This window comes from Ovis aries, chromosome 2, assembly GCF_016772045.2.
Source record: "Ovis aries strain OAR_USU_Benz2616 breed Rambouillet chromosome 2, ARS-UI_Ramb_v3.0, whole genome shotgun sequence".
In the NCBI taxonomy this organism is placed as follows: domain Eukaryota; kingdom Metazoa; phylum Chordata; class Mammalia; order Artiodactyla; family Bovidae; genus Ovis; species Ovis aries.
The window spans coordinates 103,698,380-103,711,888 of record NC_056055.1 but is presented as its reverse complement, the minus strand read 5'-3'; the positions used below and the strand labels follow the sequence as shown (position 1 = coordinate 103,711,888).

The 13,509-nt window shown below is 41.0% G+C and overlaps 1 protein-coding gene across 3 annotated transcripts in view; it reads left to right on the top strand.

The window, feature by feature from the left end:
• The window catches only part of KIF13B (kinesin family member 13B), a 205,515-nt gene that overhangs the window by 70,850 nt on the left and 121,156 nt on the right, over positions 1 to 13,509 (top strand). For all 3 annotated transcript variants that reach the window (XM_042243543.2, XM_027964609.3, XM_027964610.3), the window contains exons 3-7: positions 89 to 101; positions 5,721 to 5,781; positions 7,386 to 7,478; positions 8,688 to 8,868; positions 13,058 to 13,145. In XM_042243543.2, the coding sequence (XP_042099477.2) occupies positions 89 to 101; positions 5,721 to 5,781; positions 7,386 to 7,478; positions 8,688 to 8,868; positions 13,058 to 13,145 (436 nt within the window). The remainder of the gene's footprint in view (positions 1 to 88; positions 102 to 5,720; positions 5,782 to 7,385; positions 7,479 to 8,687; positions 8,869 to 13,057; positions 13,146 to 13,509) is intronic.

Below are 13,509 nucleotides of genomic sequence, written 5' to 3'. Positions count from 1 at the left end.
TTTACCCTTCAAAAGGCATCTTCTAACTAAAAATATTTTTAAACTCTTGTCTTTCATGTCAACGATGACACCTCTTTTGGGAACTCAGAAGCCAACCAAAGGTAAGAGATTTGGTTTATTACCGGATACTTGTTCCAGTTGTATGTGTGTATTTTTTTATACTGGTATTTTCTTCTGAAAAATAAAAATATTCTCTGTCACTTTTAAAGTAAAAAGAAATAATGGAAGCTGTCAGCCTATTCATAAATCCAAAGCCATTTTTTGGCGTAAGAAGGACTGGAGGTTTATGGAAAAGCTGTTTTTGTACTTTGACCAACTCTGGCCAGTCTCCTGGCAACTACAACACAGATTCCTTTTGTGCCCTGCTGGTCACCACAGATTGGCTGGGAACTTCTCGTTCCAAACTGCGGTCAGAACCAATACTAGGCAGACTCATCCATGGTGCTCCTGGGACAGCTGGGGACACACTCTCAGGCCAACAGAAACCTGCCCTGGCCCGCAGCTTCCTCAGGGAAATGTGCTTTCATCCTAGCTTTGAGCCCAGATTCTCAAGAAACCTTGGTTCCCGTGTCTCCTAGGAATGCAGTTGTGCCAGAGTAGGGGCAAGGACTGTGTTTTTGTATTGATCATTCTTGGGATCTTTCCAGGAAATTTATATTTTTATCTGCCTTCTTGGAGTTTTGTTTTAGAATCTGTGGTGGAACAGTAATCCCATTCAATATTACTGTTGCTGAAGTATGTATAGACTTGGCTACTGGGACTCTGAATTAGTAAAAAAAAAAAAAAGTTTAATATGGCACTGACTTCTTTATACATAATAGAACTAATTTTATACTTTTATCTTTTGTGTGAAAAGATGGCTGGATTATCTTTGTTTTCTTTCTTTCTGATGGAGCAGAGGCTGGATATTGCAGTAATGATATGAAGAAACATTATGTGACTGTTTTGAAAATATCCGTGTTTTACTTAATTCAACTCTATCTTACTGTTTAGAGGAAATGTGTTGATGTCAAAGATGTGGAAGGGCCAACACTACATTCTTAACAGTGGTTCCCTCTAAGGAGAAATATGTTTGGTGAATGGGAGACCTTTATCCTTTATGCTTCTGTGTTATTTGCCTTGCTATAATGAATGTGTGTTTCTTCTCTGTTACTTGAAAAGAAATTTTCTAAAAAAATAAGGAAAAATGTTTATTTAGGGGAAAAAAAAGGGAGCTTGTCTGCTTTAGGAAATCCATGGCTGGAAGATACCTGTAATAATTTACAAAACAGCTGAAACTTAAAGAGGACCATTCAGTGTTGTTAGTAAACAAGACCTTAGCATTCCTAGTTCCCGCCTTTGTACCAGGCTCTGGCGCCTTCCTGTTGCTGAGGAGGAGAGCTCAGCCACTCTGTGATGAAGGGCCTGGTGGGGAGCAGCGTGGGTCCTAAGTCGCTCAGTCATGTCCAGCTCCTTGTGACCTTATGGACTGTAGCCCTCCAGGCTCCTCTGTCCATAGAATTCTCCAGGCAAGAGTGCTGGAGTAGGTTGCCATGCTCTCCTCCAGGGGATCTTCCCAACCCAGGGATCGAACCCGTGGTTCTGAAGTCTCCTGTAGGCGGGTTCTTTACCACTAGTGCCACCTAGGAAGCCCAGGTGGGGAGCAGACATGGGCTCCAAGGCCGAGTTCAGCTGCCAGCTCCCCCACACCTGTTAGCCACTAGGTCCTTGACTTCTTTGCATCCTAGGGCCTCCTGCGTAATGTTAGCTGTTGCCATTACTTCTCTGCTGGAATTGAGAATAAGAATTGTTAAAGAAATCCCTAAATTTAAAAAAGAAAAGGAAAACCTGTCGTAATAGGGAGAAGAGAGCAACGTAGAGCCTGATCTCTGAGAAGTGCGCTCGGGTGGTTCTAGTGTGAGCTAAGCTTATAAGCAAGCAAAGACTTGGGATGGTCTCTACTTAACATTGGTAAGAGCAGAATCAAAAAAAGTGATAAGACATGAGAACTGAAAACTGGAGCAGAAGAAACTTAATCTGAGCTTCACATTGTATTTAATCTCACCCTGCTGACCGATGTACTTTGAAAAGCGACTCCCACCGGAAGTTTTGATCCACAGTCCTTTGGGACCATCTTCCTTCTTTCTTTCCTCTCTCTATTGTTGTTCAGTCACTAAATCATCTCTGACTCTGTGACCCCATGGACTGCAGCATGCCAGGCTTCTCTGTCCTCCGCTGTCTCCCAGAGTTGCTTGACATGAGTCGATTGAATAGGTGATGCCATCCGACCATTTCATCCTCTGTTGCCCACCTCTCCTCCTGCGCTCAGTCTTTCCCAGCATCAAAGTCTTTTCCAGTGAGGCAGCTCTTCACTTCAGGTGACGAAAGTATTGGAGTTTCAGCTTCAGCATCAGTCCTTCCAATGAATAAGTCAGGATTTCCTTTAGGATTGACAGGTTTATCTCCTTGCAGTCCAAGGGACTCTCAAGAATCTTCTCCAGCACAACAGTTCAAAAGCATCAATTCTTCAGTGCTCATATTTCTTTATGGTCCAACTCATATCCATACATGACTACTGGAAAAACCATAGCTTTGACTGTATGGACCTTTGTTGGCAAAGTGATGTTTCTGTGTTTTAATATGCTAAGTTTGTCATAGCTTTTCTTCCAAGGAGGAAGCATCTTTTAATTTTATGGCTGCAATCACCATCTGCAGTGATTTTGGAGCCCAAGAAAATAAAAACTGTCACTGTTTCCACGTTTTCCCCATCTATTTGCCATGAGGTCATGGGATCGGATGCCATGATCTTAGTTTTTTTGAATGTTGAGTTTTTAAGCCAGCTTTTTCACTCTCCTCTTTCACCCTTATCAAGAAACTCTTTAGTTCCTCTTCATTTTCTGCCAGTGGGGTGGTATCATCTATATATCTGAGCTTGTTGATATTTCTCCTTGCAGTCTTGATTCCTGCTTGTGCTTCATCCAGCCCGGCATTTCACATGATGTACTCTACATATAAGTTAAATTAGCAGGGTGAGAATATATAGCCTTGATGTACTCCTCTCCCTGTTGGGGAACTGCTGACATAGTGAGCCTTGACTGCTGATAGACACATGGTTAGCTCCGGGGAAGTGTTGAGGATTGGTACTGTACGACATAGTGCTGAGGCTGGGTGGTAGTTGCCGGGCTCCAGGCCTCCCGCCTCTGCAGGTGCTGTCAGATACTGAACTTCTGTAACCCTTTTTATCCTTGCTCTGGCATCACTGTCCCACCCCAGGGAACAAATGCCTGGTGTTGCTGTTTTGCACAGATGCGGGTGTTCTGATCCTTCCTTGCACTAAAGGTGTTTCTAGCCAGTCATCCAGTTGGTTGCCCCCAGGGCCGCGACCACTCATCTGACTTTCCCCTGGCTTCCCTCCGGAGCTGGTCTCGGCTTTGCAGCCATCTCCTCCTGCAGCTATTTGCCCTGTGCTCTTCCCACGGTCCCCACCCCACTCTACCTGCCATCCGTCTCATTGCAGCTGTTTTTCAGGGGTTCTCAATTTCTGGTCCACTCTCAAAAACTTGCTCTCCTTGCCTCCTTTCTTTCCCTTTTTGGCTCTTTCCCTCACTCCTGCCATCATTTTGAATTAATTTCAGGTGGAGGTGGATATAGATAGGCATGCATACTTCATTTACCAACCTAATCTAATTTCCTTATTTAAAAACCTTAACTTTTAGATTTAGGGTCCAGACAGCCTTGTGAGTTCACCCAGAAACATTCTTCTGCCAACTCCAAACTCAGAGCAGGGACAGATAACATATTTAAAAATATTAAAAATCATGTCCTTGTATTCAGAAACAACACATGTCACTTCGAGGGCTTGCAGAAGGCTGGGACAGAATTAGTGTGTTTACTGGGCCTTGAGATCAGACCCAGGTCCTCAGAGGTGCAGCCCTTGCAGACTAGAGGGGACCCTGATGTGTGGTCGAGGACCTAAGAAGTTCATCCATGTGAAAACTGATTTGGGTGAGGCTCCATCATGAAAGAAGGCTTAAAAAAGGCTTTTGGCCACCAACACTGAGCTAATTGGGCTTCCCTGGTGGTTCAGATGGTAAAGAATCTTGTCTTCAATGCAAGAGACCCAGGTTCGATCTCTGAATTGGGAAGATCCCCTGGAGAAGGGAATGGCAACCCACTGCAGTATTCCTCCCTGGAGAATTCCGTGGACAGAGGAGCCTGGCAGGCTACAGTTCGTGGGGTCACAGAGTCGGACACAGCTGGCCATGCACGCATATGCATACTGAGCTAATTTCTGTATACATAGGAGGGAATAGAGACACTGGGCTTTGAAAAGACCCAGACTTGGGCTTCAGTAGCTAGGAGTGGCAGTGTAAAGGTGGCCAAAGGAAGAGGAAAGAAACAGGCAATCACGTAAACCATAAAACAGGCTCCCAATTCAGATGTGCTTGCAAACTAACCTATAAAGCCAAGAGGAAAACTGTCATCAGGAAGTGAGGGAGCACACTCCAAGTGGAAGGGTTTGAAGGGCAAACTGAAATGAATTGAAAAGCAACTACCCTTAAAACTTTTTAAAGACTAAATTATTGAACCTGAAATCCAAAAAAATTAAACTACAATCAGTGAAAAAGACTTAAAAGATCACTTTAAAAAAGAGCATATTTTAGAAAGTAATAAGCATAAAAGGTCAAGGCAAATCATTTGTGGTATCTCACAAAGTAGCGTTATGTATTACCAGTGCTTCCATTGCATAGTCCTCCTACTTTTTATACGTGTCGATTTTTGTACAAAGATGGGATCTTGGTCCAGACTTTTTCGTGTGCTGTGCTTAGTTGCTCAGTCGTGCCTCACTCTTGGTGACCCCATGGACTGTAACCCTCCAGGCTCCTCTGTCCATGGGATTCTCCAGGCAAGAATACTGGAGTTGGTTACCATGCCCTTCTCCAGGAGCACTTCCCAACTCAGGGATCAAACCCAGGTCTCCTGCATCCCAAGTGGATTCTTTACTGTCTGAGCCACCAGGGAAGCCCCTCTTCTATGTTCTTAAAGCTACATAGTATATTGACTATGGGTGTGCTATAGTGTATTCAAAGAATCTGCATTTTCAGTATGCTGTGGTAATCATCTGTACATTTTTTAAAAACTTTGTCTTCTCTGAAGAATAGTAAGACTGTAGAGAATACATAAAAACATAAGGAAACAAAGATGTCAGTAATCTTACCACACAGTAATGAACTTTATATATGCAACTCTGTGTGTTTAATGGCCATCATATTATACATATTGCTTTGTAACCTCCTCCCTTTTCACATCACATTGTAAAGGGTTTTCTGTGTGAATTCAAGATCTATATTATGTACAGGGCGCTTTGTCTTTGTAAGACTGTCCTGTAAATAACTAACCTCCATTGTAAGAGTGAGTTGTTTTTGTTTCAGTATTATGAACCATGTTATCAGAGTCATGCCATTGTTAAACATCATGAGTATGTTACAGTTTTCCTAAAAAATATTTATTTTAATTGATTGGTTTACACTATGGGTTTCCTTTCTGTCATATGTCAATATGAATTAACCGTAGGTGCACGTACGTCCCCTCCCTCCTGAATCTCCCTCCAGCCTCCCGCCCATTCCCACCCCTCTAGGTTGTTACAGAGCCCCAGTGTGAGTTCCCTGAGTCATGCGGCAAACTCCCATTGGCTACATTTTGTTTTTAACACATACTTCATTATTTTTATTTTTCAACAGGTATTTGCATATGATCACTGTTTCTGGTCTATGGATGAGTCTGTCAGAGACAAGTACGCAGGTAAGAGCCCAACATCCTGTTAACTCCTGATAATATAGACGGGTGTTTTAAGATGTTTTCTGTACAGTTTCATAGTAGTATGATTTTAGAAACTATACAGCGACCGTGCTCCAGTCTTTGCTGTTAGAGTGTTTACCTTAATTGGGAAATGGGAGATAACAGTGCACTGTTGATGGTGTAAGATGATAAAGTTAGATGAACAGGGCTCACAGTTGAGGTTTTCTTAAGCGCATGCCGGGCCTTATGTGGGATCATAGCAGTCCGTAGCCACGTCGCTTCCCTTAGATGTTGGCGATGTGGTCAAGAGAGCCAGCTTGGTGAAATGAAAGAACTCTAGCCAAGAAGGAAAGGAAACCCTGAGTTTAATCCAAGCTCCAGTCCTGACTGTCTCTTTGAATAAATCACTTAGGCTTTCAGTGTTCCTATTTCCTCTTTAGTGAAGAGGAATATGCCGTACTCCCTCTAAATTTGTTCTGGGATTCTGTTCTTTTATTCTACGCAGTGATGACTGTCTCAGGCCCCTTTTCACTACAAGTTTAAGACTATAGCAACTGCCAAATTTAATTAAAAAAAAAATCTAAAAAAGACTACAGTGGTAGCCTTATATTTTCTTTATTCCTAATTGCTTGTGACACCTGTTTCCTAAGAAATTTTTTAAATATTGAGTGTCTTATTGACCTTTATCGTGAGAAACGGTTCATTCTATAGCTGTTTCAGAAAGTTGAGGTTAATTTGGGCTGGCTGAGCCCAGTGATGACTTTAAGGATTGCTTCAGGGAATTCCCTGGTACTCCAGTGGTTAGGATTCCATACTTTCACTGTTGAAGGCCCTGGTTTGATTGCGGATCACTATAATCCCACAAGCCATGCGGCATGGCCTGGGAAAAAAAAAAAGGATTGCTTCAGTATCGGAGTTGTGGTGATGCACTAACCTGGTAAATTAATTAGGAAGTGAGGCATAATGGAATGCTATTTATAGCATGCAAAATATGACAAACATAACAGCATCCAATTTTTCCATATTTTTTTCAAGACTCAAAGAAGTTGAATCATTTGTCAAGGTCACTTGGTTATTGACACATTTAATTTAGCCTGTGAAGGCGATCTGACCGTACTCTTTATGTTCATGGTTGAAAGCTAGAAGAAATGTCCCAGACCTTCCTCCCTCTCCCAGCTGATCTGTAATTAAACATTATCCTTGAGGGAAATGAGAGAGGGAATTTGACACATACCATTGTTTTGAACTTCAGCACATACTCAGTAGACGCATTGTCTGAGTGGTCCATAGTTGAATTCAGGTCCATCCAGGTCCCAAGCATATATATCAGATTCTTTATAAAATAGAAGTTCACTGATCTATTTTTTTGATGTTTATCAGTGTTTATCCAAGTTTATATCATCAGGAACTTTTCACTCATTTTCTGTCATATGCTAACTAGAAATGACTGCTTCCAAAGAAGCATTCATCAAGTTTAAAAAATCTTGTTTGGTAGATAAGCAAACTGAAAAAACAAAAGGTACATTTTTGAGGGTTTGTTTGTTTTTAATTGTTCATGTGTGGTTTTGGCTTAAAACATCTGTTTTCTCTGTGTTTTTCTATTTCAGGTCAAGATGATGTTTTCAAGTGCCTTGGTGAGAATATCCTGCAGAATGCTTTTGATGGCTACAATGCATGTATCTTTGCCTATGGACAGACTGGTAATTGTTAAATAATCTGTTTTCTTTTAAGCTTTAACAATCCTAACAAAGAAAATACCAAAAAGAATACCTATCGCTAGCATCTTAGCAGTTATGATTGATAAAGGAGTCTTTTGACTTTGGTACCTTTGTGGCCAACAAGAAAGGAAGGGGACAGTTAGGGAGTTTGGGATGGACATATACACACTTCTGTATTTAAAATGAATAACCAGTAAGAACCTACTGTATGGCACAGGGAACTCTGCTCAATGATATGTGGCAGCCTTGATGGGAGAGGAGTTTGGGGAAGAATGGATACATGTGTGTGTATGGCTGAGTCCCTTTTCTGTTCCCCTGAAACCATCAGCATTGTTAACAGGCCATATACCTCAATACAAAAAAAAATTTTTTTTTAATTAAAATAATAAAGTGAAGGGGTCATTCTTATCTGGAGAAGGAAATGGCAACACGCTCCAGTATTCCTGCCTGGAGAATCCCTTGGACAGAGGAGCCTGGTGGGCTGCAGTTCATGGTGTTGCAGAATTGGGCTGAGCGACACACACAAAAAAGATTTTATCAGGATTTATTGTATAGCTTGTCCGGTTGAAAATTGTTCTTCAAGAGAAACATGCCTGTGATATATTCAAGACCTAAAATTCTTTTTAGGACTATGAGTGATTTAATTTTTTCCTTTCTGTTTTCTCATGTTTTGTAAATGTTCTCAAATGAATACGTATTTTTGGTGCAATGGAGAAAATAAATTTGTACTAGGAAAAAAATGACTCTGATTTCTATGCCGTTGCCAGAGCGTAGTGGTAGAGAGTTAATTTGCTCTGGGGCCTGCAGAGACGGCATATATGTTTTTTTGTGCTATGATTAGTGGTTGGGAGCAAGCACATAGCATTCATCATATGGATCTTTCCAGTTCAATTTTAGAGAACTGTTCAGACCTCACAATTTTTTAGTCATTTTAGATAATTTTGTTTTTTTTTAGTATAAGGGTGGTTAAAGAAGGCTTTTGTTTTTCTTCCTAAAGAATGTGTACCCGTGACTTTAACATGTACAACTAGGAAAGCTAGCCTGCTTATGAGTGTCATCATGGCATTTGGGTATGTTCCTTATTTTGGGCGTTTTGCTAAGTGCTAGGGCTTTATTGTGAGCAATGGAAAGAGGGCTGTGTATTTAAACTTCTCAAGGAGACAGTAATAACTATGATTTCCACTTTTTTAGGATCTGGAAAATCTTACACTATGATGGGCACGGCTGACCAACCTGGATTAATCCCAAGACTCTGCAGTGGGCTCTTTGAGCGAACCCAGAAAGAGGAAAATGAAGAGCAGAGTTTTAAAGTAGAAGTGTCCTACATGGAAATTTATAACGAAAAAGTTAGAGACCTTCTTGATCCCAAAGGGTAAATGACTTTGTGGTTTGAATGTTATGATATTAGAGACTAAAACAGACTTCGTGAATTGGGTTAAGTGAAATGCTTTATACTGAACTTTGGTAGAGAGTTATTTATCTAGTTCCTGTCTTTGGGATTTGTTTTTGATTCTATTAAGTGGCTTCCTGCAGCCAGTTCTGGGCTTGTGAACTTGGGCTGAGTTGGGCTGGGAAGCATGGCTGAGCGGCATCTGTTTGGGCTGTATACTGCCTCTCTCAGACGTGTTCAAAGCCACAGAGAAAAAATATGTAATGATAGTTAACGTACTGCATATCAGGATAACTGGTATCCTTAATCAAGTAGGGTGTTTCTTTGTTTTAAAACGAGAAGTTTTGGATGGAATTCATCCATTTGTTTGCAGGCTGTGAAGTGAGGGAGAGGCATAATCAGAAACAATGAAACCTGGACTTTTAGAGGGTTCGTTTCAATGATTCTCAGAAGAGACTGTCCCATGTCATGGCCTCGACTTTGGTTTCTTTCCTTATGTATTTAAATTGGTTTTATTTAATACAACAGCGCTAACCTCATAGCCCTAACACTGTGATTTGTACTAAGGACTTTTGACCCTCATCATTTTTGTGGCATAGACTTTGAAAGAAGTGGCTTCAAAGTGTTAGAAAGCCTTCGAAAATGATGGCTTCACTCTGCAGTCATAACTGAAGCTAATGAGGAAGATAAGGGGCTATCTGAGGAAAGTTGCTCATTGCACAGAGTTCTCAGAGTTCAGATTTTCAGGAAGTGCAACAATGGAGAGAGAGAAACCGATACTAACCACAGCTTGTGGCTTATTGCTGTAAGAACAGTATTGGGGAGGCCAGAGAGCCATGTGAGCTGAGGCTTACAGAAAGCGTGGAGGATGCCTAGGGCACATCTAGTTATGTTTGGGTGAAAAAGATGATCAAGGAAAGCTGGTCTTAAAAGCGGTGAAGTCAGTGGCCTTCCATCAGGAGAAAACCAAACTGATCAACTCCTCACTGGCCTCTTGATTTCTTTAACAAAGATAACCATCTGCAGGCCTTTCTGAATGAGACTGAATTGGTACTTAGTGTTTCTTTTTTTTTTTTTTTTTTTGGCTCCACCACGTGGCTTGTGGGATCTTAGTTCCTCAGCCAGATATATAATAGAACCTTGGCCCCTGCACTGCCACGGAATCCTTGGCACTTAGGTTTCTATTCAAAACCTTACATAACATTGATCGAGCAGCCCCTGGATGCCAGGCACCATGCAGTCACAGACGAAGAGCTCCCAGTGGGCAGGATGGGAGTTTTCCCTTTCTTCCAGACTTTAAACTTGTTGTTTTGTGTTGGGGTGTAGCCGGTTAACGGCGTTGTGGCGGTTTCAGGTGGACAGTGAAGGGACTCAGCCGCACACACACGTGTATCCATTCTGCCCCAAACCCTGCTCCCATCAGGCTGCCACATAACACTGAGCAGAGTTCCGTATTCTGCACAGTAGGTCCTTGTTGGTTATCCGTTTTGAATATAGCAGTGTGTACATGACCTTCCCAAACCCCCTAGTGATCCCTTCCCCCCCCCCCCCCCCCAGCAACTGTAAGTTTGTTTTCTAAGTCTGTGAGTCTCTTTCTGTTTTGTAAGTTCATTTGTAAAATTTCTTTTTAGATTCCACATGTAAGGGATGTCATATAATATTTCTCCTTCTCTGTCTGACTTACTTCATTCAGTATGCCACTCTCTAGATCCATCCATGTTTGTGCAAATGGCATTATTTCATTCTTTTTAATGGCTGAGTAATATTCCATTGTATATATGTACCACGTCGTCTTTATCCAGTCAGATTGGGAGTTCTGGAAACAAATAGTTATGAAATCAATGCAGTAAGGCTTTTACATTGTAAAGGAGGCTTATACAAAATAAGTGAGAGCAAAGAGGGACTGACTGACTGACTTTGCCCAGGAGAGAAGGGACGATTTCACTGAGAGTGCTTGATGAATCTTGTGCTGAGTAGGAGTTTGTTACTGAGAAGCTGGTGAGAATAATTCAGGCTTAGAGGACAGCTGTGCCCGAGCGTGGAGTTATGGAGAAGTCGGGGATTTGAAAAGGGACCCAGCTGTTCAGTGGACTGGAGGACAGATGTATAGATGTCAAAACAGGAAACCAGAGTCCAGAGGGAGGAAAACCATGGCCTGGGTACCCACATTTGCTAAATACCGTGCCCCATACTTTTCCTGTTCTGCCTTCAGTACTTTTTCTTGCACCTTCATCTCTGAAGAGCATCACTTTCCTTGAGACCCTAGACCTACTCTTCCCAGAAGTTCTTAGCTGACTTCATTCTCATGTTTTATACTCCACAGTGCTTGTGTCAATAGCTTGAACTTTGCGTGGATGCATGCTTAGTTGCGTCTAACTCTTGGAATCCCATGGACTGTATCCCACCAGGCCCCTCTTCCGTGGCGTTTCCCAGGCAAGAATACTGGAGTGGGTTGCCATTTTCCTACACTAGGGAATCTTCCCAACCCAGGGATCAAACTCCAGTCTCCTGCATTGGCAGGTGGAGTCTTTACCACTGAGCCACCTGGGAAGCCCTAACTTGAGCTTCACTATCTACGATTTGCTAAGTCTTTAATAATATATGCTTCTCTTGTGTGTAGTTTAGTAATTAACTGCATGGGCTTTGGAATCACCTGGCGCTGGATCCCGGTCTTCTACTTGTTACCTGTCGAGCAGGTTCCTTACGCTTTCTAGACCTCGTTTGTCCAGAAGGGGTGATAACATTACATAATATCCCAGAGGGCTGTTGTGAAAGATAGACTGAGATCTTAGACTATTTACTGGCTCATAGTAAGTGCTCAATAAGTATTAGCTGTGGTTGTTTCCTTCATGAAAGTTTCTCGAGAATTTCTGTAGTGTTTCTGAAGAGCCATAGTGAGTGAAGTAAAAGCTCTGTGATTCCTTTTCAATGAAGGATTGTTTGAGAGAACCTCGTTACTTGACTCAAGTACTGACTTTATTAATTCACCATGTACTATGTGTAGTGATGTAGTTACATTTTACTCAAGAGATAAGGCAGTATGCATTATCTTTAAGAAATAGGGAAAAATGAAAGGAAAAATGTTGTAATACAATATGTATCCAGAGATCAGAACTAAGGTGAATACTCTTTATGCACTTTTATATACAGTTTCATAGTAGTAAGTTTTGGTGATTGATCCTAGGATACTGTAGATTCTAAATTATTAGAAAATAATGATTTACATAGAACAAGACTCATTTCTAATCTTACCATCAATATTCTTTTTAAAAATTGCAGTGTTTAGGGAATTCCTTGGTGGTCAAGTGGTTAGAACTTGGCCCTTTCAGTGCTGGGGCTTAGGTTCAGTCCCTGGTTGGGGAGCTAAGATCACGAAAGACGCATGGTACAGCCCCCCCCAAAAAGTAATGTTTATACTTTGTGAAGAGCTTTTTTCGCATAGAGTTAGTCAGTGACACATATCCTTATTATTTTTTGGTTGATATCATTAAGTACACTGTAAGCTGTAGGGTTTTGGCAGGTTCCCTTTACTGGTTTTATTAGTTCCTTGTTTGTAAGAGGTTTATTTATTTATTGTGTAACTCATGAGTATTTAATTTTACTGAATCACTTTTCAGTTTATTGAAATCATTTATGGAAATGATATTTTTTTTCCTCTTTAGTCTTATCATTTTGATAAAAGACGTGAATCTTTTCTCAGTATTGAAACCACCTCGCAGCCCCGGGCAGTCCAGTTTTATGGTTTTAACTCGCTGTTCCATTCTCCCTGCTGTCTTGGTCTTTGTCTGTGTTTGTCTCTATTCACGATCGAGACTAGTCTGTCGCTTTTTTTCTGGCGCAGTTTACTTTTATCTAGTTTTCTGCTCTCTGTGCTGCATTCTGTGATGTGACAAGCAGATTGTTTGTATTTATTCAACTCTGCATTCTTTGTGGTAGTGGACATCCCACAGTGTACCCTTTTGAATTATGTGATATTTTGCCCCATTATGAAGTTTTTCTTACTAGTCAAGAATCTGAAGTTTTGGTTTAAATTCTTCTGGGATCAAGTCTGTTTGTTCTGTTTATTTGGGCTCTTTATTGAATTCAGTCTGTATTTTTATGGAGCCGTGGTTGAGTCCTTTCCTAAACAGGTAATTGTTTGAAAATTGTTTCTTTTGTTTTTAATGAGCAGAAGCCGTCAGACGTTAAAAGTCAGAGAACACAGTGTGTTGGGACCCTATGTGGATGGATTGTCTAAACTGGCTGTCACAAGCTACAAGGTAACAGCATCCTTTATGTCAACTACTAAGATTCACGGTAGCAAATTTTGTTGTTGCTAAATTTGTGGTCTTTTTTTTTTGCAATAGAAAAAGTTATAGCATCACTTTAAGTCAGCGTTTTAACAGAGCTCTTTATTAAAAAGCTATATATGGCTATTAAGTCGGTTTAATTTTAAGAGAAGGTATACATGTTTGCAAGGCATACCTATTCATCTGTTGTGAGACATTTTTTCCATATTTTATGAGCTCTGAAACTGATATTCCTTACAGTTATATCTTAAAATGATAAATAGCAGAATTTTTTTCTTCCATAGTAGTACATAAAATAATGATGTTGCTTATGATTTTGGTGATTTAATGAAAT